Consider the following 27,832-nt stretch of genomic DNA (forward strand, 5'->3'; position numbering starts at 1 on the left):
GTTTAAATGCTTCACCAGACTAAAAGGGCAATTTGGGACATAAAAACAAGTCAGTCCTTAATTAAACAGCACTAACTTGGACAGCCTTGTTGTTATTTTTCAGCTCTGTCTTTGCATTCACCCTAATCCACTGAATTTATTAGCAGCTACAGAAAGTGACAGTGCACTTCAAATCTAATCTTATTATAGTGACCATATGAGTATTTTCCTCAAGGCGAGGAATGAGCGACTTCCGTTTGTCTCTTTGCTTCTTCTTGCAAGCTCTGATGAAGCCAGCCACTTATCACTTAGCAATATGTTTTTCATACATTTTCAAGAAATATACTCACGAAACACACGTAAAATAAATGCTGAAGGTCTGTGTGTTTGTTTCACATGCCCATATGAATATGATACATGTAGCTTTGGATCCTAGAAAAGCTCATTATAAATAAAATGTATTGTTATTATTCACTGCCTTAAAAGATTCATGTTAAACTGGGTAAAACCAGCCTGATCTGCCGGCGATTTGATTTCGCCCTGCAACTCAGTCTGGAAACCTGTACATTAATTTCTACCAATCACAGACTGACTTATCCACCTGGCGCGCTATTGGCAGGTTTAACACGATGACGGATAGAGAAGGACTATCCAATTGCATACATAGTCATTTGAATTATGCTCGTTTATCACGACTCTTGAGGTCTGATTGGCTGAAGGACTATCCAATTGCGTACAGAGTCATTTCATTTATGCTCGTTTATCATGCCTCTTGTGCAGTAGAAAATACATAGCAGACAATGTTCAATCTTAAATTGAGCTTGTTCTGGTGATAGCCAGACAAGGGTCATGTTGCATGATTGGCAACATTCGCCTTTTTCATTTCTGTAACCTTATTAACAAGTTGCAATGTTCGTATTGGAAAACATGGAAAAACGTGCGTTCACCACAAAATTATAAATTAAGAGTTATTTTGCATATTAGTTCAGTCATGAAACTCCAGAGGGCACAGGCTAATACTGTATGTCCTTTACATGCAATCTGTAAGCAATCACATCATTACCATATGGCACAAGCTGATTGGCCTCTCCTGACCCTGAAGCCAATGAGATTGCTTGCTCAACATTTAAAGAGTCTGGATTATTGTTTGATATAAACTAGTCCTGCAGCACGCTATAAGTTTGTCTGAAACCCTCCACCTCCCCCAGCTCCACCTGCCTATATCTGCTAAGGGATTTATCTATTTATGCAGCATATCTTACATGCTCACAGCAGCGTGTTAGTGTATCTATTAGCGGTAGAAAGTCCATACTTGCTCTGCAGCAGCATAGCAAATTAAGTCCACCAAGACCAAGACATTAACATTGCCATATTCATTAACATGATAAAATTATTTTGAGAGTTGTCATCATTGAAATGTATACATGTATATATTATTCATTCTTTTTATTTAGGCTTTTTTGCTGCAATCTAAAGTTGTTAGGAAAAAACAAGCTGTGTATGTAAATAATACCATTTGGATGTAAATTTGCTGCTCCTTCTTATGTAACTTAAATTTCATGACACTTTATAATTTATGGTGGTAATTAAAGGAAGTACTTAATGTGCTCACTCAGACATCACTTTATTTTCTGTATAGAGCTGCACTTCTGTTACACAGCAGAAAAGGTGTCTCAACTTCGGTCTGCTGTTGCAGTAAAACTCCTATGGACACAATATGTGTGAGACAGGCACAATGTAGCACATTTCCGTGAGTGCTGTAGCATGTTTGGATTTGCACACTTGGTTTTCTTATTGTGCTAGTTGCTGTCTATTTGCAGGTTCCGATCTGCACCGAGAGTGTTTGTATAGGCTCTGTTATGGTGCCAAACCAGCAAAGTCGCAAACCAGATGAAGTCCGAAGAAAAGATGAACTGCTACCACTTGCAACGGATTTCATTGACCAGTACTACACATCAATCAAAAGGCAGGAGAACAACTTAAATTTAATACATAAAAATATGTAAACATCCTTATGCACTGCATATATATATATATATATATATATATATATATATATATATATATATATATTAGACAGATCTTATGTTTTTGCTTTAAAATTGACACTTAAAAGGATAGCTCACCTAAAAATGAAAATTAGCCCATGATTTACTCACCCTCAAGTCATCCTAGGAGTATATGACATTCTTCTTTCAGACAAATACAATCTGTGTTATATTAAAAAATGTCCTGGCTCTTCCAAGCTTTATAATGGCAGTGAATGGGAGCCCAAAATTTGAAGCCCAAAAAAATGCATCCAGCCATTATAAAAGTAATCCACTCGGCTCAGGGGGCTAAATAAAGGTGTGAAGAAAAAGGGTAAATGGCACAATGATGATGTCGGACGTAGCGTAAGCATTTTGAACTGCGAGAGGCGCTACACTTTCTTCTTAAGTTGAATATGGAAGGTGGTCCGCTGGAAGCTAGATATTTTACTTTATATCGTGTTAAATATGGACGCTTCAGAAGGCCTTTATTAACCCCTCTGGAGCAGTGTGGACTACTTTTATAATGGATGGATGCACTTTACTGCCATTGGAAGAGCCAGGACATTTTTTAATATAACTTTCAAAAACTTTTTCTTATGAATGCACCTCTATATGTTTGGCTTCTGTCTGAACAGATGCGGCTCAAAGGCTCATGTTGACAGGCTAGAAGAGGTCAAAAAAGAGATTGAAACTTCTGGAACATATCAGTTGAAAGACACAGAGCTAATCTATGGGGCCAAACACGCATGGAGAAATGCGGCTCGCTGTGTGGGACGGATCCAGTGGTCCAAATTACAGGTATTGAGCTAGTTTTTAAAGTATGACAAGATTTTTCGTCCCAGATGCTTGGATGGTTCTCAGAAACATTACTATCAAACAACCATTCACCAAACCCAGTCCCTAATCTTAACCTGAAAATTGTCATTTCTTTTCCAGATGCATGCCATAATTACATAAAGTTTTCTTTATACAAACAAACATTCTCTAACCCCTGATTAGTCTAACAGCAAACTATGTATTTCCACAAATGCAATATACTATTCCCTTCATCTCATCAAGAGCAATAACCGTGCGATACCTATTGAAATGCAGTGATAATAGAAAAAAGAATGTATCCTAAAAAGTGAATTTCTCTTCATCAAGGTGTTTGACGCTCGAGACTGCACAAGCGCTCACGGAATGTTTAATTACATCTGCAACCACATCAAATACGCCACCAACAAAGGAAACCTCAGGTAAGAGTGGTCGTTTTTCACCTGCTCCTTTCTCTTTCTGTCTTTTTTCTGCGACTCCTTTTCTCTGAGACTTGCCTTCTTCCCTGTCAAAGTGTGTGTTCCCATTCTCGCTTTTTGTCACCTTGTTCCACAGCCCTCAGTACAGCACCTGCCACAGCATTGCCGAGTGCTGGCACCGCTGCCACGTTACAAAGCTAATCATACACGACACTTACTCTCTGTTCTGTTTAATTAGTGTCAGTCTAACAGAATGATTAGAGCCCGGGAGAGTGAGAGAGAGGGGCGAGGAGAGGGAAAATTAAAACAAGAAGAGAGCAAACGCTGTTATACAGGCAAAAGCCCCCACGCTTGCTTCTTACATCACCAGGACCTGCCAGAATAAACGTCAGAGGTCTCCTACACTCTTTTTCTGTACATAAACAAACCAAGGCATATTTCTCTGTTAGCAAGAAAATCTCTGCGCTTTTGCGAACAGGCTGGTGACCCAAATTTCATCCAGTCATATTTCGAGAGTGACGGAACTTGTTATTTAGATTAGTTGGACTGACACTTTGCGCTCTTAGCATACTGTTGAAGTCAGTAAACAAGTAAAGGCACATCAACACTGTTGGAGCGCCAACGTGACATCAGTGTGATGATGTATTTTCAGCAGTGAAGCATGTTTCTGTTTGTTTATGGAACAGATGGGGTAGTTTGATTTCAAAAACACTTAAAATTATAAACTCTACTATATAATTACTATTGTCAGGATGGTAATACTAAATAATTAGCTTCACCCTGCTGAAAAAAAGCACTGCTAAGATCAGCAAACCAGGCTGATTCAAGCAGTGTTTTTTTCAGCAGGGTAAAGCTGATTCTGTAGTATTACCCTACTAATATAGCTAACTATATAGTACAGTTTAATGTTTTCGGTCTTAGTTGGTCTTTAGGGTGGTCTTTCAGCCTGGAAAAGTTTTTTTTAGCTGGGCTGTCAGCTAGTTTCCTAGCCCAAAACTCATCTAAAACCAACATGACCAAACGTTGAGATATTTAAGACTAGCAAACAAACCCCCTCGCCCAAATTCTTTACATCCGGAAAACACCATTTATTAGCATTCCTGTTTATCTCAATGGCAGCATTTTGATGGACACAATTTTTTAAATGTGCATGTCTTTGTTGTGAAGTGACCTCCAAGCTAACAGTGGTATAAAGTGGTATAAAGCTATTTGAAGTTGGATATGTAGTACATCCAACGTTATCTGCATACATGCATTATACTCATGTAAAGATATACATAGGCCATAGCAAATCTTGTCTCCATGATTTGTTTTTACTGTCACAAAATGTAAAAGATATTATTTAACACCTGAAGTTTATATAGAGATTATATAATTTTGGATATATAAGTATATCCAACTTTACCCACGTGAAACCTCTCCGATTCTACTCACCCCAGATTTCATAGCAAATCTTGTCTCCATGATTTGTTTTTACTGTCACAAAATGTAAAAGATATTATTTAACACCTGAAGTTTATATAGAGATTATATAATTTTGGTGATATAAGTATATCCAACTTTACCCACGTGAAACCTCTCCGATTCTACTCACCCCAGATTTCATAGCAAATCTTGTCTCCATGATTTGTTTTTACTGCAACAAAATGTAAAAGATATTATTTAACACCTGAAGTTTATATAGAGATTATATAATTTTGGATATATAAGTATATCCAACTTTACCCACGTGAAACCTCTCCGATTCTACTCACCCCAGATTTCATAGCAAATCTTGTCTCCATGATTTGTTTTTACTGTCACAAAATGTAAAAGATATTATTTAACACCTGAAGTTTATATAGAGATGATATAATTTTGGATATATAAGTATATCCAACTTTACCCACGTGAAACCTCTCCGATTCTACTCACCCCAGATTTCATAGCAAATCTTGTCTCCATGATTTGTTTTTACTGTCACAAAATGTAAAAGATATTATTTAACACCTGAAGTTTATATAGAGATTATATAATTTTGGTGATATAAGTATATCCAACTTTACCCACGTGAAACCTCTCCGATTCTACTCACCCCAGATTTCATAGCAAATCTTGTCTCCATGATTTGTTTTTACTGTCACAAAATGTAAAAGATATTATTTAACACCTGAAGTTTATATAGAGATTATATAATTTTGGATATATAAGTATATCCAACTTTACCCACGTGAAACCTCTCCGATTCTACTCACCCCAGATTTCATAGCAAATCTTGTCTCCATGATTTGTTTTTACTGTCACAAAATGTAAAAGATATTATTTAACACCTGAAGTTTATATAGAGATTATATAATTTTGGATATATAAGTATATCCAACTTTACCCACGTGAAACCTCTCCGATTCTACTCACCCCAGATTTCAAGCAGGATTCAAACCCGCATTTCCGACATGGGAAGGGGACGCGCTAACAAGGACGCTAATGACCACAGCCTCTAGCGTCAGTCACTAGTGCGCCTCTTGAGATCAGGGGAGTGAGACTAACCCGCAAAGCTCTTACTAGCTTGCCTTCGTTACACTCACTCCCTTAAACCTCATCCGGGTCACGGCACCAATTAAACATTCTGGTTTTACTCAACCTGCTCCAAGCAAAATTCGAGCCAGCGTTTTTGGCATGGGAGGGTGCTTACAAGGACGCTAAAGACCACAGCCTCTTGCATCAGTCACTAGTTTGCCTCTTGAGATCAGGGGAGTGAGGTTTACCCGCACAACTCTTACTAGTTGGCCTCTGTGACACATAGATAGTTACAAATTTACCCTCATACATACATGCGCAAAATGTAAACCATATTATTGCCCAGCTCTAATGTCTAAAAGCTGCTTTGAAACAATTGATGTTGTAAAAAGCACTATACAAATAAAATTGCCTTGACTTAACAAACATGGACTGAGAGTCACTTAAGTTTGATTTCATGGAGTATGTAAAACTGCCTGAATTAGAGGATTAGAACTGTAAATCCACCAGAGGGATCTCAACATTACCCCAATGATCTATTGTCTCTGATGTGTAGATCGGCTATTACCATCTTCCCTCAGAGGACAGACGGGAAGCATGACTTCCGGGTGTGGAACAGCCAGTTGATCCGGTACGCAGGCTACAAGCAGCCTGATGGATCAATTCTCGGAGATCCAGCTTCCGTGGAGCTTACAGAGGTGAGATGGGAAGCTACACTGCAATAGCTTCGATTGTCAGAGTCACAGGCATCACAAAAGTATCATACTGACATATTAATTGAAGCATGTTACCAGTACAAACAAGAATAAAGAGTCAAACTGATTCATCAAGACTTTTTGTGGCATCATGGGTATTTCTTATCATAATTGGGATGAAGTTTGTTTAATTTAACGCTATTAGTTGTGCTTGAGTTGTTTTAGGGCTGTGCAATCTGTATTTTGGGACATTTCTAGTTGAGCTAAACAAGTTATCAGCTGGTCTAAGATGGTCATTAGCTGGGTGACCAACCAACATGTTCCAAAAACCAGCTTGACATGGACCGACTGGTAGCTGGTTTGTTGCTGGTTCAAGGTGGTCTACCAGCCAATGACCACAGTTAACACATTTTAAGCTTGGATTTTCCTGCAGGAATTCATCTTGTTGCTCTGTTTGATGGTCCTATAGAAGTTGTATTCTTGATTGTTTTTGACTTGCAGATCTGTATACAGCAAGGATGGAAAGCTCCAAAAAGCCGTTTTGATGTTTTGCCCCTTCTTCTCCAAGCCAATGGGAACGATCCTGAGCTTTTTGAGATTCCTGATGATCTTGTGCTTGAGGTTCCCATCTTACATCCAAAGTAAGAACAACCAAACATATTGTAGAGTTTTTTGGGGGTTCAGTCTGTTTGATGGTCATAAAACATGTTTGGAAACGTTGTTGAACCAAGTCAATCACAAACGAAATGTTCATCAACCCAGGATATGATAATAATCTGCATCATACAGTACATACCAAAGGGAAATCACAAATCAGTGAGACTGTAATGTGCAGAGATTCAGGATGCATAGCAACAGAGAACTCAAGCTGAGAGAGTGCCTCTTATGCACGTACATTCAGGAACGTGGGCTAATTTGGCGTAAAACTTGCCCTTTTTTCCAGATCTTGCATGAGTTTGCTATGCAATGCTCTCAGTTTGACACTGGTGAGTGATCAGATACTTGGGTCCTGAGATACTCTGTATGATATAGGTCTAGATCTCACAAGACATGCAGATAAAATGATACTTTTCCTCAAACACTTAAAAATTAGCGTTCTTTATTGGCGTCTATGGTTCAATGAAGAACCTTTAACATCCATGGCACCTTTCCATTGCACCAAAGGTTCTTTATAGAATGTTTTTCACACTAAGAGAAAGATGGTTCTTTTCAGAACTGATCACTGCAAGGTTCTTGAGGGAATCAAAAATGGTTCTTTTAAGGCATTGCTGGGAAAAGCCCTTTTAGAACTTATATTTTTAAGAGTGATGGGTAATAGTGGATAAATGCATTTAAATTTAATTAAAAATTATGAACAATACCAATGAAATAAGTAAGTCACTACAAGTCAGCTACATGTTATAGTGACTAAGTAAAACAACATTTTCTCTTCTGCTCATACACCGCCCACTATAAACAACTAGACTTTTCTAGCATTAATTTAAATGACCGTGTTGCTACTCTTATCCAAGAAAATCCATTAATGCAGCAACACATCGTGCAATTAGGCCATTCTTTAGGAGTCATGCTGCCTTGAATTCTGTGTTGAAGTTTGTCTAAAATGTGCTTGTTTTATACCTGCAATCTTCCTGTGATTTAAAATGTGTGGGAGGTCTTTATATGCAAACAGTTTTGACATTATGAAGTCAAATGCACACAAATCAAACATTCTGAGGAAATGGCCACATCTCTGAAGCACTACCATTATGAGACGGTTAACACTCAACTTTTGCAATGATATTATGCCCATTATTGACAGTTTGCCTCAAAACGCTCAAAGAATTGACCAGCCAAACAAACATTTCTAAATGGAGGAGATGCATTTGCATATGGTTTTGTTTGGGGGAAAATGCTGGTATTATGCTGTGACAACAATGGAATCGATCACTGCAATATTTAGCGCAATAATTGTGTGAATACTTCTGGGTAGATCAGCCATTCTGCATTTATAACAGACAGGCGGAATTGGCCTTTTAGCGCAACACCTGAGACACCTGCAGGTGCTGGTTTAGAGATAATGACAGTTTTGGCGGTGCTTACTATGTTTTTGCATTTACTTACAGAGAAATTATGATGATAAACTGTAAATGGAATGCTCTCCAAGCTTAATGGTGTACATCTGCATATGCCAAGATATTTTGCTGACTGCATTATGTTATGCAAATAAACCCCAAGAACCTTTCTCTGCAAAACATTTCCGCAAGTAACTTTTCTCCCTGTGCTGGGTTTAATATTGCCCACCCTACTGTTTGTATCTGTCTAGGTTTGAATGGTTTAAGGAGCTGAATCTGAAGTGGTACGGCCTTCCTGCCGTGTCAAGCATGCTGTTAGAGATCGGAGGGCTGGAGTTCACCGCCTGTCCCTTCAGCGGCTGGTACATGGGGACAGAGATCGGCGTCAGAGACTTCTGCGACAGCTCTCGATACAACATACTTGAGGTATACCAGACAGCCATAAATCATCAACCCAAACTGCATTACATTTGTTCATTAACATGCATAATATGCATTAGATATTGTACCCCAGCAGGAAATTAGGAAAGACACGTTTGTGTTTGATCATCCATTATGATGGATTAAGTTAATTGTATGGTATTTCACATTTATTTATCCTTTTTTTAATTGCTCTCTGTAATTTAAGCAGATTTTAAGTCATAAACATGCTGTTTTCATTCATTATGTTTTTATACTCATTCAGTATTACATTGTCTCCTCAACATTTCTAATGTACTATGAAATAAATTCTAAAAGACAATGAGCCAGCACCATCCCAACTGTTTACCACATATAAAAATATATACTCAAATATAATTTTAATCATCATCATCAAAAAAAAACAAAAAAAAAACTTAATGTTATTCCAAACCCATTTGATTTTATATTTCCAAAACTAATTTATAAAAGTGTAATAATCAGGCTTCTGATCAAAAGGATTTTACGATCATGAGAAAATACATATTCATGTCAAGTGTGTCCAAAGTTTTGACTGGAAGTGTATTTTTAGAAAGTCTTGCTGGTTACTCCAGATCTTCCAGATCTATAGAGGCAGATCACGAGTGGCAGTTCTATTAACCTTGGTTCAGATCCAGAGAGAATACAGTATGAATAGTCTTCCTGTACAGGATGATTAATTCCCTCTATTTCAGGAAGTAGCTACAATGATGGGGCTGGACACAAGGAAGACTTCATCCCTGTGGAAGGACCAGGCTCTGGTGGAGATCAACATCGCAGTCCTTTATAGCTTCCAGGTAGGATGAACACGCATGGATGGATGAATCTCATGAAAACATGTCAGAATCATATTTAAAATCAATAAAAATACAGCCTATTATAGTATCATTAGTTTGGACAATGAGGCTTAATTCTTCCCATAGTGCATCCTGGTGCTATGTGTTCCCCAGGTAAGCGCCGCACACGCACCCGGCCATCCACGTGATGTAAAAGAAAATGTGATTCATCAGACCAGGCAACCTTCTTCATTGATCCGTGGTCCAGTTCTGATGCTCACGTGCCCACTGTTGGTGCTTTTGGCGGTGGACAGGGGTCAGCATGGGCACCCTGACTGGTCTGACTGGCCACCCATGACCCTGTCGCCGGGCCACCAGTGTTCCTTTCTTGGAGCACTTTTGATATATACTGACCACTGCAGACCGGGAACACCCCACAAGAGCTGTAGTTTTGGAGATGCTCTGACCCAGTCGTCTAGCCATCACAATTTGGCCCTTGTCAAACTCGCTCAAATCCTTACGCTTGCCCATTTTTCCTGCTTCTAACACATCAACTTTGAGGACAAAATGTTCACTTGCTGCCTAATATATCCCACCCGCTAACAGGTGCCGTGATGAAGATGCATACAAGTGTAAATAACGTCACAACATAAAAAAGGCCCAAAAAATTGGCTTCCTTGTCTTTATACAAAATATAAGTTCTAATTCATTTTGTTGTCAAACACAACCCAGACATGTTTTTGACAGGCTTTGTGAGGTTCACCCACATGTAATTTTACACCCAGTCTTATTTTCAATCTTGTGTATTTATATTTGCCAGTATCTCATCTCATCTCTTTTAACACAGCTTCTCCAAGAGCCTAAACGCAAATTCCTGCGTTCGCTTTTATGGAGCATTCAGACTCGTGCAAGCAGACAAAACATTAACCGGCTTTCACAAATCAAAAAGGCTTCTGCAAAATCCCTTCTGTTCTATTTATTAGAGTTAAGCACCTTGGACATTTAACTGAAAGCTCCTGTGACTGAAGAAGCATGTTTATTGATATTTATTACACACCCTCTGCAGTTTGTTTACCCACAAGACCTAATTCCTTACTAAAAAGGCTTTTACTGTACGGTTTCACCACTGATAAACTAATTAGACGTTAGTAAGTAGCTGTGCTCAGTTTCTTATCTTTCATAATTGCGGATGGAGTCAAAACAATGACAGATAACAATTCAATCTACTTGGAAAACTAGACGTGCTGCAGTACAAGCCATCTGAGGATTTAATAGCAGGTTGTATTGACTTGCGTCAACATGCTGCATTAAGCATTACAAGCTAAAATGCATTTGAAAATAACCATGTCCTTGAATGCACAAAATGATGTGCATTGTTGCTGTTCAAACTGGATTTGTGTCAGATAGAAAAAAAAACAACACAATTTTTGGGATTGGGCAATATTATGGACTTTTCATTTAATACTTCATGATTCTGTTAGAGAAAATATCTGATAATTGTATATTATAGTAAAAGACTTTTCAAAACGAGTACTTTAGAATACTAAGTAAACCCAAAACATGTACCTCTTTTATTTAAATTTCTTTTCTTGATTTAACCACATCAACTCTGCGCCCTAAAAGACCACACTGGTTGATTTAAGTCAAGTCTCCTTTATTTATTTGGCTCTTTATGCAATACAGATTTCAGTTGCAAAGCAACCTTACAGTGATAGACAGGAAAATAATAATACAAACAGAGTTCAATTCAGTTGAAGTCAGTTAATTTAACCTTAGTTATGGTCTTTTCAGAGCTTTTTTTTTCATCTACATTTACATTTATGCATTTAGCAGACGCTTTTATCCAAAGCGACTTACAACTTGGGGGTACAATAAGCGATTGGTCGTGAAGAGTCGAGTGAGCGCAACAAGTGCCTGAAATACTTGGTCTCAGTGTTGCACAGGCTAGAGTAGGGCGGGAAAGAGGAGGAAAAGAGGAAAGGAAAGTTTTTTTTTTTTTTTTTTTTTAGGAGGTTAAGTGCTCACGGAAGAGATGAGTTTTTAGTTGACTTTTGAATGTTGTCAATGAATCCGCATTTCGGATGGCGGTGGGCAGATCGTTCCACCAGCTGGGAACGTTGAATGAAAATGTTCTGGAAAGGGATTTTTTGCCTCTCTGTGAAGGTACCACAAGCCTTCGCTCCTTGGTTGAACGAAGGCTTCTGGTGGGGGTGTGGCGACGTAGAATCGAGTCAAAGTATGCAAGTATGAGTGCGTGGTGGCTCTGTAGGCAAGCGCCATCTAGGATGAAAGCAGCCTCACTCTTTCCAATGTTTCCTTTATAGGTCTCAAAGGTTACCATAGTAGACCATCACTCGGCCACTGAGTCCTTCATGAAGCACATGGAGAATGAGTACAGAGTGAGGGGAGGCTGCCCGGGTGACTGGGTTTGGATAGTGCCACCCATGTCAGGCAGCATTACACCTGTTTTCCATCAGGAAATGCTCAACTATCGCCTAACACCTTCCTTTGAGTACCAGGTAAGTCTTTTTCAACATACTTTGAAACAACATACATTCTGATGTTCATTCATGTTTATTTCATGCTATAACTAGTAGGACGAGATGATCGGTTCAAGTTTCGCTTGAACTGAGGCGCTACAGAGATCTGTCACGACACGTTAAAGAGACACAAAACGGTATTTATTGTTTGAACACCAAAAGTAACCTGCTCTGTCTTGTTTGTCGGCGTGTTGTGAGTGTCAAGATTATCCTTTTCAAATCAATGTGAAAAACGATCGAGTTAGTCAAAAGTAATCTAAAAGTAATCTTAAAGTAGATTACCTTAAATATGTAATGTAATGGATTACGATACTAACTACAATTTTTGGTAACACTTTATTTTGATGGTCCCTTTTGAACATTCTGTTGACTATAAGTAGAGCTTGGTACATACTCTGCAAGAACAAAGAAATGTGTTCGTTTTCTCGAGGTGGCAAGAACAAGAACAAGAACAAAGTTTGTTCTGGCCAGGACATTCCATACTTCATGAGAAAAGCAGGTGCCGAACCGATGCCACTTTAAATTTCTGATCAATCACACAATAGTTCTCGGACACCCACAATAAAAAAGTTCTGCTCACACTCACAAGAAGTGTTCTGCTCAGATGACGTGTCGAGAACGAGCTGCGAGAACTCCCAAACCAGGGCTTTGACGTCATCTTGTTCTTGCAGCCCTGGGAGCGAGAACTTTTTTTCTCTCTTCTTGTGGAGTATGTAATAGCCTTAACTTTGCAACTACATGTCAACAAACTCTCATTAAAGTTTTAGTAGACTGTCTGCTGAATAATCTACCTCTAACTCTTTATTGTGATGGTCCTCCAACAGACATTCTATTGACTATAAGTAACTTTGCATGTACATTCTAACACTAAACCTACCAGTTTACTAATACTCTATTAATACTCTAATGAGAGTTAGTAGACATTTAAGTGCAACAGTACTTATAGTCAACAGAAAGTGTAAAAGGAATCACTCAAATGCAGTGAAACCCAAATTTTGTCATGTAATTTGGAATCACTAACTGATATGTAAGTAATCTACCCAGCACTGTGTGTTACATAGCTATTTGTGAACATTAAAGGAAAAAAACGATTCTCAATTGCCTGAAACGAGTCGAATTTGCATAATGCCAGCCTATGGTTTTCACTAGCTGTCGTGAACAACGTCTACTTTGACCCGTCCTCAAACATTGTAGCTGAGGCCTGGAAGAGTTTAGTTTGTGTTGTCAACATGTTGGGAATACGCTGTTTTCTGCGCTGTGAAAACAAATCCACTTTGCGGGCACTTCCAAAGGATGAGGACTTCAGACGTGGCCAATCAGACGTGTTCAAATTAGAATCCACGCACTACTCAAAAAACCCAGAGTTTTTGTCTAGTGCTGAGTTCTGCACACTCGCAAATCCTCTCGCTGTAAGTGCTTTCCTGTTCAAATTATAGTGGTTTGCAAACATAGCCGCTTTAATAATAAATCATTTATCGGGAGCGTTTATGCTGGAATGTGTAGGACTAGATGACACGTAACTTGAAACTATTTCATGACATTCCATTTAAATGTGTTTTTAAGGGGGAAGCACAAATAGCCTTACAATCGAGTTGGTTCACCCACCGACTTCGAATAAGGGTGTAAAAGTAGACTAAATAGTATACAAGTTTACCTGATTGGTGTGATGACCACTTAGCCACTTGTTTTCAAGATGCACGAAAGCTTCAAAGAATCATGTATTTTATGTCTTGAAATAAAACGTGAAAATATCTTGAGTTTGTTTCAAGATTACTTTATTTGTCCCTAGGGAAATTTATCTTGGACATAGAGGCTGTCACATAAAAATACACACAATTATAGTGCATTAACAAACACAGAAACGTGAAAGTGCCGACATAAATGTATTAGTACCTACAACACAGACCCTTATTTCATTTAACCTTATGTCCTGAATTTAGGAGATTCACTGATAAGGGATGCAAGAGTTTTTGGTGCTAACCACAGACCTTATTTCAACCATTTTACCAAAAACCATTGATTTTGAGATGACAAAACTGGACATTAAAAAAATGCTAACTTATTTCTGGGTTTTATGAATATTTTCTTGTATTATCAATTGGTCACAATCAGCCTGTTGTGATCATAATTGAAATTAACTCTGCAGATTTTTTCTCTATCTCTCTCACTCACTGTCCAGCCTGACCCATGGAATACTCATGTGTGGAAAGGGGTGAATGGAACACCCACAAAGAAAAGAGCGATTGGATTCAAGAAACTTGCCAAGTGAGTGGGTGAAGACCTTCACTCAGTTTGTTTTTGTCTTGTGTATGTTGAATTTAACCTGCACAATGCCAATGAGGCCGGCCGTCTGCAGCGCTTCGAATCTTTGCCAACCTTTTGTTGAAATTTTAACCCATAGCTCGGGAACTTCAGCAAGTGGTTGTTTTAATGGCTATTTGAGAGTGCTTTCCAGTGTATTTTCTTCACAATTATGCTGAAATGGCTGAAAATAGTGTGATTCTAACTCACTGAATCACACTCAGGTGTAATCAGGTTTCCTTCAGTGTCCCTTTAACGTTCAGCCTCTGTGTTATTACAGTAATTGCCCGCAGGATATAAGTACGTTTTTGTTATTGTGTGGTCTCAGAAATGAGTGGAAAGTGTCTGTCAGTGTGTTAAACTCTCGCTAAGAGATAATATGCAGGAATTGCAATGCATATTGTCACAATCAATGAGACTTTTAGTGCGGCAATTCATCCTTACTGACATTATAACCTGTAACACAGAAAAAAGAAAAGGAATATAATTGATTTGACTACTCTGCCACTATCAAATGAGAACTAACCCTAACTGATGAAGCTATTGCCTTCTGACCTTTTTAATCATTTTTCATTATTGATGAATTTTGCAACATGGACACTGTTTGAACTGAATTGAATCAACATTGATGTAACTCGAGCTGAATAACGACACTATTTTCTTCTGTAAAGCTTCCAAAAGGAGCTTGCTTCATAATTAATGAACTTTACAAAGTTGTTGAACTGAACTGAATCGACACAGAACTGACTTGAGTTGAATAATGACACTATTGTCTTATTACAGCTGTTTACATCAGAATTTGAATTTCTCATATCTGATTAAGTTGATAACACTTTAGTTTAGGGTCCAGTTCTCACTATTAACTAATTGCTTATTAGTATGCATATTTCTAGGATATTGTACTTATAAAGCATATTAATGCCTTATTCTGCATGACCCTATTCTATAGGGCTGTGCGATATTGAAGAAAAATGCGATATGCAATACCTTGGTAAATAATGCGATATTCAATATGCGATACGATATTGCTTTAAGTGTGTAAAATCTATTTAAAAATTATATTTAAAAAAATTACTTAACTGAGAATGATGCCATTTATGTGTTTCACATTCTTTCTGGGAAAAGAAAGCATCGCTACAACTTCTGAAAGTGACCAGCCGCGTTTTAACAAAAATTAATGTCACAAATCTGACAATATAATTTTAACATCCATGTAAACAAACAAAAAAATGTAATGCCAATATTTAAATACCAAAAATTCTTTGCTTGACTTGGTAATGTATAGTTACATCAACCTAAAACTTAACATCAAGAACATCCAGGTAAACAAAGACACCTGAACTAGGGGTGGACGATTATTTTTGTTATTTTAATTTATCTTTGTTATTACAAATAAGAACTAAAAAACAGTAGTCTTCACATTAATTAAATGTACACTTATACATAATAAAGCTACAAAGGTTATTCAGCCAAGAGCACTGAGTGATTTTTTTCTTGTTCTTTTGTTGTTTGACAGACAGCGGCAGGTTTACTGTATTAGCAGGCTGTCGCTTTAAGACCTAATGCACGGATCCTATTAACACGCATTCGGTTTCTTTCCCCAACTGATATCGTTCAGTTAAATCATAACCGACCATGTTTACATGAATACTCATCAAGACAGCCATTTTGACATAACTGTGTATGTATTTGACAGTTTGAGTGTGTAACAAGGCACGAAACAGAACTGAGGGATCACGCGCTTTCAGAGAGTCGGCTTGTGCGCACGTTTTGGTGTGTGTGTGTCAGACAGCAGACAGCGCGAGACTGCAAGGAGTTATTGTTATTGCGTTTCATAACTCTTTAACGTCAAGCAAGTCACATAAGTACACATAAGTCACATAAGTCGTGTGCCCAGTCTATTCTCTGCTATATGCGTCGACCTAAAACGTACACTTTTCACAATGTTGAAGTAGCCTATTAAAATCATTCAGATATTGCGTGCCGTTGCGATATGCATATCACGATATGTACATTTGCGGTATTTCAATAATTTCGATATGTTGTGCAGCCCTACATCCCTTAATCTGACCCAATATGCAAACTACTTTACTAAATATTAATTAGGAGTTTATTGAGGCAAAAGTCTCACTAGTTAATAGTGAGAATTTGACCCTAATCTAAAGTGTGGCATCATTGATATTTTTATTTTCTTGTTTACTACTGTGAAGCTGTTTTGAATTGCTGCTCTGTATTGCATAAAGCCAAATATGAAGTAATGGCATACTGATATTGACATATCTGCGTCTGACATGTTTGTGTGTGACTTGCAGGGCTGTGAAATTCTCTGCCAAACTCATGGGACAGGCCATGGCCAAGAGAGTCAAAGCCACCATCTTGTTCGCCACAGAAACTGGGAAATCGCAGGACTATGCAAAAACCCTCTGTGAGATTTTCAAGCACGCATTTGATGCCAAGGTAAGAATGACGGGCTTATTGAACCACACATAATGGATTGACATCCGTGCGTGATTCTTAAAACCCTTGCCATTCATCCCAGATCAATGCCTCCAGTGGATTTGCACGTAAACATTGATGTAAAGAAAATGACAAAGAATACTGACACAAGACATGTATATCCGCATATCCCCTTAGATTCCCTCTTCCAATTCAAAGCTACAGATTGCAGAGTGAGAAAGCTATTTTCACACCGAAGCTTGCTGTGCGAGAGCTTGCGCAAATGTCTTTTGACCCAATTTCTTTTGCTCCTGTGCCATAAAATGCCAAGAATCAATGCATCCAGGCATTGATCTGTAGGTAAAGATAAGATCACGTTACACTCCAAGCTATGTGACATCTGAAACCAGTGTATCGAGACCAAGTATTTAGCCTTGGGATAGCATTTAAATGCAAAGTTATTTTTATAATCTAGCAGAATAATCAATCTTGTTCATGTGCGCTTGTTATTACGTGATTTACATGCAGATGACGCAGACATAGCGCTTCTCTCGCATTCTGCATGTCCTGAAGGCGTTTGCCCTGCCACACGCACTGATGCGTCTTTTCTGTTAATTGTATCATGGCGCATTTGCTGCTCGTTAGGGTCCGTACGAACTGTTCATTACCGCTACACCCCTTTTGGCGGTACGTCAGGATCAAGAGATAACGTGCCTCCCATTCTTGATGCACATTGTGTGATTTTTCACACTCGAGAACATTGCCTAAAATCTCTCCCAACGCTGATCTAATAGCCAAACTTTTGCTCCTGGCTTACAAATGAGACAGAAAAACCAATCACATCAAAATGATCATGTGTAGTGGAGGAAGCATTATGTATATTCTCGCAAACAGTACTAGTAACTAGATTACATGCTTGCTGACAACCCTGACAACCCCAGTGTAATTTCAGTAGCACTTTTTAAAGGGGTCATGAACTGCATTGTTTTATAATGTTTCCTGGGATGCACTTTTAACGTTAGTATGATTTTTACATCAAAAAATTGTCATAATATAGAAATAAAAGGCATTTTTCCTACCCTCTGATTTGAATGCTCTGTTGAAGGGGCGTGTCTGCTGTGAGACAGTGTAAACACTCACTGCTGTGATTGGCTGACATCTATGCATATGAAATGGATAGTATTATATGTGGAACTCTCTCGAAAACTTTTAGTACGTTTTTACTATTACAGCTTAGCCTGGATGCCAGCCAAAATTAGTCCCGCCCACAACATTTGAGGCAGGGAAGTTCGGTCTGGACTTGATCCGTTGTGGAGCAACTATGTTCGAACCAGAGCTGTTCGGACCAATCAAATTGTCAGGGCGGGCTTTATACGATGATGGACAGATGATCAACAGTAACTTAATAATTCACGTCACCAAAGAGCGCTTGGGTTGAATTCGTTCTAATCCTAAATGGAGAACTTTTTCGTATATGCATTCACCTTTACTATTTCTTTCAAAAATGATGATCGTGTTGGTAAGTACTCCGTGTATCCTTAAATTCTTTTTTACAACAGATCAGATCAGATTGGTTGTAGGTTTATCGAATTGACATTTTGGCATTTTCTTTCCTGGTTCGGTTGAAACACACCCCATAATCACAGCCCAATGGAGCAGTATCAGACTCATATTCTGACTAGAATCTGAGTATGACAACATCAGGCTAATTACAGCTCTCAAGGTTAACTAATAATAGAAAGTTTTGATTATAGCATTATATTTAGGTCTATGGCATTATATTTAGATCTTGGAATGAAAGGTTGCAGTGATGAGGATAAGCCAATCACAGACATGTTGAGCGCAGTGATCTCGTCATTGCAAATTGATTTCTGTACTCTCACGAATACTTTCATCATAACTAACAGTGCAAACACAACACAAATAAGAGATTCGTTGATTATAACTAAATACTATAGATTAAAGGGACTTTGTTATAAGGGGAGTTTTGGCGAGAGTCCAGAACTCAGTCACTGATAAACTCGTGCTGTTTGATTGACAGCTCCAGTGATTGTAAAAGGGAGTGTTCTTTGATCACTTTCTATATATAATTTAAACACAGTTTGAATAACGGTTTAATTTCATCCTACTAAGAGAAACAATGTGACGTTGACCGTTTAGTCACTGGTTTGATTTACTGACACATAGACAAAGAACATCTGACTGTACATGAATCCTTACACATCAGAAATCACTGGTCACAGATCAGGCATTAGAATTAACATGGTTACTTACATGTTGTGGCATTACTGTCGAATCCATATCGTAAAAGTCTGTTTGCATTGAAATTGCGATTGCTGATTCACCAAAGAATCCACTGTGAAATGTATTTTTTCGAAACTGAGACATTCACAGTGTTGAAAATAAATAACCGCATTCCTAGCATTAGGATCCTTTGGAAGGTAATGTTATCTTTAGTCCAATGAGTGATCCTCTTCTCACCTCGTCATCTCACTAACACGCTAGTGGGCGGGGCCAAAGTTGGTGTTGATAATCTTCTGCAGAGGCGGTCTTTCACCTATCGCCATAGACAGGCACACTCCACAATGAGTTGTTCGCTGGGCTTGGTTACAATAAAAGCTGTTTTTGGACTAACAAGAAAGTTTTCAGTTCTGAAACGTACAGGATATTCTTATAGTATGACGACCTCTTATATGTCAAAAGCTCAAGGAAAATTTGATTTCTCAGTTCTTTTAAATGTTAGCTCATGTTAACTAATGTAGTTAAAAAATGTTAACCAGTGGGACCCTTATTGTAAAGTGTCACTTTAACTTCTTCTCTCCTCTCTCTTATGTCTATAATGAAAGTGGCATAAAACACAACAATAATACTAATACAACTATTTAGGTGGATGATGTTTACTTAGGTCATGATATCAAAAGTGAGTTGTGTGATGTTTATGATCCTGCAGGTGACGTCCATGGATGATTATGACACAGTCGACTTGGAGCACGAGACTCTTGTGTTAGTGGTGACAAGCACGTTCGGCAATGGGGACCCTCCTGAAAATGGAGAGGTGAGTTATTAAAGTACAAGTTTGCTTTATTGCGCTAGTGTTTCGCTGAGCACATCAATCATTTTGTTCTGCTTTGAATCAAATTGTCAACACTTCACAACACAACAGAATGTGCTCATCTTGATGATAAAGGACTTCACACGTATACTGTACAATGGAGAACCTGCATTATGCTGGCAGGTCCTGGTTGAATTTGTGATTGTGAACATGCGTGGGAAGGGCCAGTAACTTCTCTCCTGTTTCTCTTTCTCCCCTTTTCCACGCTACAGAAATTTGGTGCAACACTGATGGAGATGAGACATCCCACCACTAGCAAAGAGGACAGAAAGTGAGTGTGTGTGTGTGTGTGTGTGCGTGCGTGCGTGTGTGCACAAGTGGAGACGCAAGCGAGTGATTTTCTTCTCATCCTCCCACCCATCTGCTTTCCCATAATTAATTTTTTCCGGTGTTTCAATTCACACACCTACACAAAGTCTAACATATACGCATCAGACATACACATTAACGCATAACATGCATTTCTTCTCTATACACTCCAACCATTCACATAAATGCACAAAGAAATCTCTCTCTCTTTCTCTCTCTCTCTCTCTCTCTCTCAGGACGTACAAAGTGCGTTTTAACAGCGTTTCTTCATATTCTGATACCCGCAAATCCTCCAGCGACGAACCTGAAATCAAAGCCAACTTTGAGAGCACTGGACCACTTGCTAATGTCAGGTACTGAAGTGCCTGTTTGTATGTGCCTTGGTGTAGATTTGATGTGTATACTTTAAAACATTAAGACAGACAGGTCTTAGATTAAGCCAGGATTAGGCCTTAGTTAAATTAAGTAGCTTTTATAAGCGTGCCTTAGAAAAAAAAAAACATTACTGGTGTCCATCTTGGGACAAAACAATGGCACAGACATATTTTAAGATATGCTCAAACATGCATTTTTAGTCTAGGAATACGTTTAGGCCTTGTCTGTGAAACAAAGCTTTTCTTTTAAGCACATGTCTGGATTATTCCACCTCAATTAAGCACTATTCCCCCCGATTCTCATTACTGACATTACTATTACATTACTAATTTTCATTACTATTTTTATGAAAATTTTATGAAATATTCTATGAAATAGTATAGAAGTATTTATTGATCATGTGAATTGTCATTGTACTTTTATTCTTTAATTGATAACTCATTTCAAAGGGGGAAAAAAATAATTTACACAAATTATTATGTGATTAAGGGAAAATGTTGCAGAGCAAAAACTCTTAATGGTCCTAACATTTCATAAAATTAAAATCTTTATGCAAAATATTTTTTACATATTTTCCTAGTTTCTTTTGTATTTTTATCTTGGGAAATATCTTTAATTGTGCTTTTTAATGTGAAATATATATTTATTATTTTTAAGTTTTTGCATTGTGGCATATTTATCTAACGCATAAAAAAATATCAATTTCCAATTTTGCTGTGACTTGGACTTGTTTTTTTGTCCTATTTGTCTTTATGTACGTGTATGCGTTCTTTCTGATGCCTGTCACTAAATGTAACTTCATTTACTTCTTCAAAACTAAAATACAAAGAGTATAAGAAAAGAGAACAGAAAAGAAATTCCATCCTAAAGCAATCAAAAGAAATGTCACACTTTTCAAATGTATGTGTGCACATGCTTGCGTAACATCCTCTCTGGCCTTGAATTTCATCCTGTTTTCATAGTTTCAGGATCAAAGCTCATAGCCTTTGGCCTGATGTCCACAACCATCCCACTCTTATAATACACTTTGTTTTGTATATACGGTATCCTTGTGTGTGTGTGTGTTTGTTTTGTTTGTGTTCATGTGCTTCAAGTGTTTTCAACACTCCGTTTCTCCCATGTAGATTCTCTGTGTTTGGCCTTGGCTCTCGGGCATACCCACACTTCTGTGCGTTTGCCCACGCAGTGGACACGCTGTTCGAAGAGCTTGGTGGGGAGCGAATTATGCGCATGGGAGAGGGAGACGAACTCTGCGGCCAGGAGGAATCCTTCAGAACATGGGCCAAGAAGGTCTTTAAGGTACTGCCCTAAGCAAGCAATGGGCTGCTGTCACTACTTTGCATGTATTGTTTTGTTTTATTCAATGCTATTGACAAAAAAATTAACTACACTGAAGTGATACATTCGCAGTTTTTACTTAAAAAGTTTTGCATTAAATAATTATTTGGGTTGTTCCTCACACAAGTAGTATAGCTAATGGTGTTTTTTGGAAGCTTAACAATCACTGATTCTTTATTCGGAAGTAAATAATGGCAAGATTTGGGATCAGGTATTCTTTTAAAGAGACAATATGTTGATTCTGTAGCATATAAAAGCTACTGTATCATATTTTATATACGCAAATTTCTAAGGCCTCTAAATTATCAACATGTTCAGCTGTTGTATAAAATCTACTTGCATACCTTCTGCCGTCTGATTGATAGATTAGAATTTACTTTTTTTTAGCAAGTAAAGGGCCTATTAGTATAAACTATAATGTATTCATCCTACCTTTTGGCTGTATAAATATCTGCAACTGCACTAAATTGAATATTTTTGCTGAGTCTGAGTAAAATTGTGCATATTCTCCTATATCATACTATATGAACCATAAATAAAATGATGCATCAAATATGATACGCCTAAAATAAAAAAAAAACTCACATATGCATTCCATTTAAAGGGATAGTTCACCCAAATATGATCCCATGATTTATTCACCCTCAAGCCATCCTAGGTGTATAAGACATTCTTCTTTCAGACGAATACAATCGGAGTTGTATTAAAAAATTTCCCGGCCAGTCCCAGCATTATAATGGTAGTGAATGGCAGCCCAAAATTTGAAGCTCAAAAAAGTGCATCCATCCATTATAAAAGTATTCAATACGGCTTGTTCTTACAAAAACCCATCGATTTGCTTCAGAAGGCCTTTATTTACCCCCTGAAGCCATATGGATTACTTTTATAATGGATGGATGCACTTTTTTGGTCTTCAAATTTTGGGCTCCCATTCACTGCCATTATAAAGCTTGGAAGAGCCAGGGCATTTTTAAATATAACTCAGATTGTTTTCGTCTGAAAGAAGATTGTCATATGCACCTAGGATGGCTTGAGGGTGAGTAAATCATGGGCTAATCTTTTATTTTTGGGTGAACTATCCCTTTTAAAGTTTTTTTTTTACTTGTTTCATATATCAGGCTTTACAGGGTTCAATAAAAAAACAAATTTTACTTCATTTAGATTTTTTAAATAATTGTTTTAATTATTATTTAGACATTGTTAAGCCTTACAATCTTGCACTGCACTTGTACAGATGGTTTAGCTCATGATACATCAAAATGTCAAGAATTAGTTGGGTCCAATTCTCAATATTATCCAGTTGCTAATTAGCATGCATATTACTAGGATATTGGCTGTTTATTAGTACTCATAAAGCATATCAATGCCTTATTCTGCATGACCTTATTCTACATCCCTTAATCCTACCCAATACCTAAATGACCTTACTAACTATTAATAATAATATAAGCAGTAAATTAATTTTTGATCCTTTTTATCCCAGGCTGCATGTGACGTTTTCTGTGTCGGCGACGATGTTAATATCGAGAAAGCGAACGATTCCTTGATTAGTAACGATCGCAGCTGGAAGAAAAGCAAGTTCCGGATGACATACACGGCGGAGGCACCGACACTAACGCAAGGTACGTTGCTGCTCTAGTGCTTACCATTTATTAAGGAATGACTCATTTCAGAAAGCCAATAAGCTTGTATCAAATTAAAAGATATTTAAAGTCTTCCCCTGTGAATGGAGAAGCTTTTTTATTTGCCTCAAAATTTATGACGCATGCCAACTGACTCTTGAAGGAACTGCCATTTCAGTGGCTCATTAGCTTGACACGGATTGTCTCAGCGCCGTGTCAGCATTACCCAGAGGATTGTAAACACTTCTTTATTCAATTGCTGAAAGTGTAAACAATGCATTTAGGGCTTCCAGATCTGATTTTCTATGTCACAGACTTTCTATTTTATTTTTTTACAATCCTCAAAATGATCTTGAAATGGGCGGCTCGGCTCCATCATGAGTTTTATAGCAAATCAAGTTGTAGGGCCGCTAAATTGCCTTTAGATTTTTTTTTGTATAGTCTAATTTCACGCAGCACTTTTTTAACTGTTGATTGGTTTTTAAATCCACTCTCAGCGCTTTACAGCATCCATAAGAAGAAAGTTTACGGGGCCAAATTTCTGCTGAGACAGAACCTACAAAGTGCCAGATCGAAGTAAGTTTTTGCTAATATTCTGTCCAATTTCGAATTTTTTATCATGAAAGTCTTTCACATTACCCTTGACTGAGTCTTGCCTTAAATCAGCAATTGTTGCCAACTGCCAAGCTTTTACTCTTTTCTAATGTAAATCTATGGAGGATTGGTGTGTTTGGATAGGTTTACTCTGAGTTTTTAAAATAATAATAATATGATATCACCATATTGTTGCAATTGTTTATTAAACCCTGAAAAGTTAAGAAAATCAATAAGAAAAAACACATTTCCTTCTAGGCCTTGAGCTTTCCTCATATTTACTTGAAAGCCTTGAGTCTTTATCATGTTACTGCACAATTTAACAATTTATTTTAAGAAAAATGGGAGATAAACTGCTTTGCCATGCCTATTCTGGCAAAAGTACCCAAGGGAGCACAGCTTAGCGAATTGCTCTTGTGTATGAATATATCTTTTTTAATCTCTTTAAAGATGACTGCAACTGCTTCGTATTACAATGTTTTCTCACTTCCTGTCTATCAGCCGATCGACTATATTTGTGCGTCTTGATGCCAACAACCACGAGAGCCTGAAATACTTGCCTGGTGACCATTTAGGCGTTTACCCCGGCAACAACGAAGATCAAGTTACAACTCTTATCGAGAAACTGGTAGATGCTCCTCCTGTCAATCAAATTGTGAAAGTGGAGTTCTTAGTGGAAAGAAACACAGCATTGGGTAACTATGAAATACAAATATGTTTTTCTTGTCATAATAAAAATATGCAAATATCTCAAACTAATTCAAAATTTGAAGTAGCATCGGTTTGGTCATTTCTTGCAAATGTCAACAAACGAAAAGCAACTGTCTTATGTCTTATGGAAAATGACAGAATCTATATAAAAAATAATCTGAAATGACATATCACTTTTGACGAACAAACATAATGAGAAGAGAGGTGCAATGTTTCTAGTACTTTGTCCATATATGTCTGCCAGCCAGCCCCCCCATCCACCCCCCCCCCCCCCCCATCATACAAACATTATTTGATTTTCTTCCCTGTGAACACAGAGAAAAGTCTTTCTCAATATGCCATTGTCTGCCGAACAGTGTTCATCAGGTGTTCTGGTGTTCATGATGAGCCAAGGATCAGGGTAACCTGGTCCATAGTGCTGATCATGTCACATTTACTGGAAAGTGAGCTAGCTTTCACTCATGTCACTTTCAAAACACTTACAACTGATATCCATCAGGATACCAGTTGTATCTTCTGAGGGTTTATAAATTATTCAATTTACTACTGGAAATGTATGAGCTGACATCCTTGAGTAGATTAGCATACACAAACTCATTATGCTTAACCTGACAATATGTAAAATGTGCAAGCATGTAAATGATAAAAAGTGTTTTTTCCTTAAAGGGTTAGTTCACCCAAAAATGAAAATTCTGTCATTAATTACTCACCCTTATGTCGTTCGACACCCGTAAGACCTCCGTTCATATTCGGAACACAAATGAAGATATTTTTGTTGAAAGCTGATGGCTGAGAAAGGCTTCAGATAGGCCTCCATTGGCATTCAGTACACTTATACTCCCAAGACCGATAAAAGGCACTTAAAACATCGTTACAAAGTCCATCTCACCACAGTGACTCTACAATAATCTTACGATGCGACGACAATAGTTTTTGTGCGCAAAAAAAAATCAAAATAACACCTTTATCCAGCTTGTTATTGCCTTCCGCGTGTGCCTCCACGACGCATGCGCGAGAATATGACGTGGCGCCGGGGTTTGGGAATCCATCAAATGCACACTTAAGCCCCATTTTGAGCACTACGCCGAGACCTAAAGCACGATCAATGTAGAATCCAACAGCTTAGACACGCGCGTCTTCCTCTGATTGTTAACAAATCGCTTCTGTGTCATCTGTCCGAACGCCGGATCTGCGTCATATTCTCGCGCATGCGTCGTGGAGGCACACACGGAAGGCAGTAACAAGTTGGAAAAAGGTGTTATTTAGATTTTTTTTGCGCACAAAAACTATTGTTGTCGCATCGTAAGATTATTGTAGAGTCACTGTGGTGAGATGGACTTTGTAACGATGTTTTAAGTGCCTTTTATCGGTCTTGGGAGTATAAGTGTACTGAATGCCAATGGAGGCCTTTCTCAGCCATCAGCTTTCAACAAAAATATCTTCATTTGTGTTCCGAATATGAACGGAGGTCTTACGGGTCTCGAACGACATGAGGGTGAGTAATTAATGACAGAATTTTCATTTTTGGGTGAACTAACCCTTTAACTTTACTGGCATTATGACAGCTTATTACAATGTTCGCATGCAACAATAAAGTCACAAAATTTTAATCTCATGTAAATCAATTCTCTTGCTTATCCCCTTGCTTATACTTGATTGTTATCAGTGCAGTGTGCATGTAAAGTATGGACAGTATGGAAAACGCAAAAAAAAAAAAAAGAAGTGATTTCTAAATTTACTTTGACTTGTATTTCATTGCAGACAATATGAACACAAAATATTTCATGTTTTGTCTGGTCAACTTCATGTCATTTGTAAATATGCATCCTTTCCTGTCATTCAGACCTGCAACACATTTCAAAAAAAGTTGGGACAGGAGCAATTTAGGGCTAGTAATGAGGTAAAATGGTTAAATAATGATGTGATTTGAAACAGGTGATGTCAACAGGTGATTGTAATTATGATTTGGTACAAAAGCAGCATCCAAGAAAGGTCTAATCCTTTAGGAGCAAAGATGGGCAGAGGATCGCCAGTTTGCCAACAAATACGTGAGAAAATTATTGAAATGTTTAAAAACAATGTTCCTCAAAGAAAGATAGGAAGAGATTTGGATATTTCACATTCAACAGTGCATAACATAATTAAAAGATTCAAGGAATCTGGAGGAATTTCAGTGCATAAAGGACAAGGGCGCAAGCCTAAGCTGAACAACCGTGGTCTCCGATCCCTCAGGCGGCACTGCATCAAGAATCGTCATTCATCTATAAGCGATATCACCACATGGGCTCAGGACTACTTTGGCAAACCTTTGTCAAGTACCACAATACATAGTTACATCCACAAATGCCAGTTAAAACTGTACTGTGCCAAAAGGAAGCCCTATGTTAACAGTGTCCAGAAGCGCCGTCGACTTCTCTGGGCTCTGAGGCATCTGGGAAGGAACATCACACAGTGGAAACGTATACTGTGGTCAGATGAATCAGTATTTGAGGTTTTTTTTGGGAGGAATGGACGCCGTGTGCTCCGGACCAAAGAAGAAAAGGATCATCCAGACTGTTACCAGCAACAAGTCCAAAAGCCAGGGTCTGTCATGGTATGGGGTTGTGTCAGTGCCCTTGGCAAAGGTAACTTGCTCTTCTGGGAAGGCACCATTAATGCTGAAAAGTACATAGAGATTTTGGAGCATAATATGCTGCCTTCAAGAAGACATCTTTTCCAGGGACGTCCATGCATATTTCAACAAAACAATGCAAAACCACATTCTGCACACGTTACAAAGTCCTGGCTGTGGAGGAAG

General features: G+C 38.1%; 1 protein-coding gene across 2 annotated transcripts in view; it reads left to right on the forward strand.

The window, feature by feature from the left end:
• The window catches only part of nos1 (nitric oxide synthase 1 (neuronal)), a gene marked incomplete at both ends in the record, with an annotated part of 67,954 nt that overhangs the window by 25,168 nt on the left and 14,954 nt on the right, over nt 1–27,832 (forward strand). For both annotated transcript variants that reach the window (XM_079814275.1, XM_079814276.1), the window contains 17 exons: nt 1,800–1,945; nt 2,645–2,807; nt 3,153–3,244; nt 6,294–6,435; nt 6,934–7,073; nt 8,735–8,909; nt 9,617–9,718; nt 12,022–12,216; nt 14,417–14,502; nt 16,851–16,995; nt 19,925–20,029; nt 20,299–20,357; nt 20,632–20,748; nt 21,895–22,069; nt 23,592–23,730; nt 24,228–24,306; nt 24,826–25,019. In XM_079814275.1, coding sequence (XP_079670401.1) covers nt 1,800–1,945; nt 2,645–2,807; nt 3,153–3,244; nt 6,294–6,435; nt 6,934–7,073; nt 8,735–8,909; nt 9,617–9,718; nt 12,022–12,216; nt 14,417–14,502; nt 16,851–16,995; nt 19,925–20,029; nt 20,299–20,357; nt 20,632–20,748; nt 21,895–22,069; nt 23,592–23,730; nt 24,228–24,306; nt 24,826–25,019 — 2,254 coding nt within the window. The remainder of the gene's footprint in view (nt 1–1,799; nt 1,946–2,644; nt 2,808–3,152; nt 3,245–6,293; nt 6,436–6,933; nt 7,074–8,734; nt 8,910–9,616; nt 9,719–12,021; nt 12,217–14,416; nt 14,503–16,850; nt 16,996–19,924; nt 20,030–20,298; nt 20,358–20,631; nt 20,749–21,894; nt 22,070–23,591; nt 23,731–24,227; nt 24,307–24,825; nt 25,020–27,832) is intronic.

Source organism: Gobio gobio (assembly GCF_949357685.1).
Source record: "Gobio gobio genome assembly, chromosome: 4".
NCBI lineage: Eukaryota > Metazoa > Chordata > Actinopteri > Cypriniformes > Gobionidae > Gobio > Gobio gobio.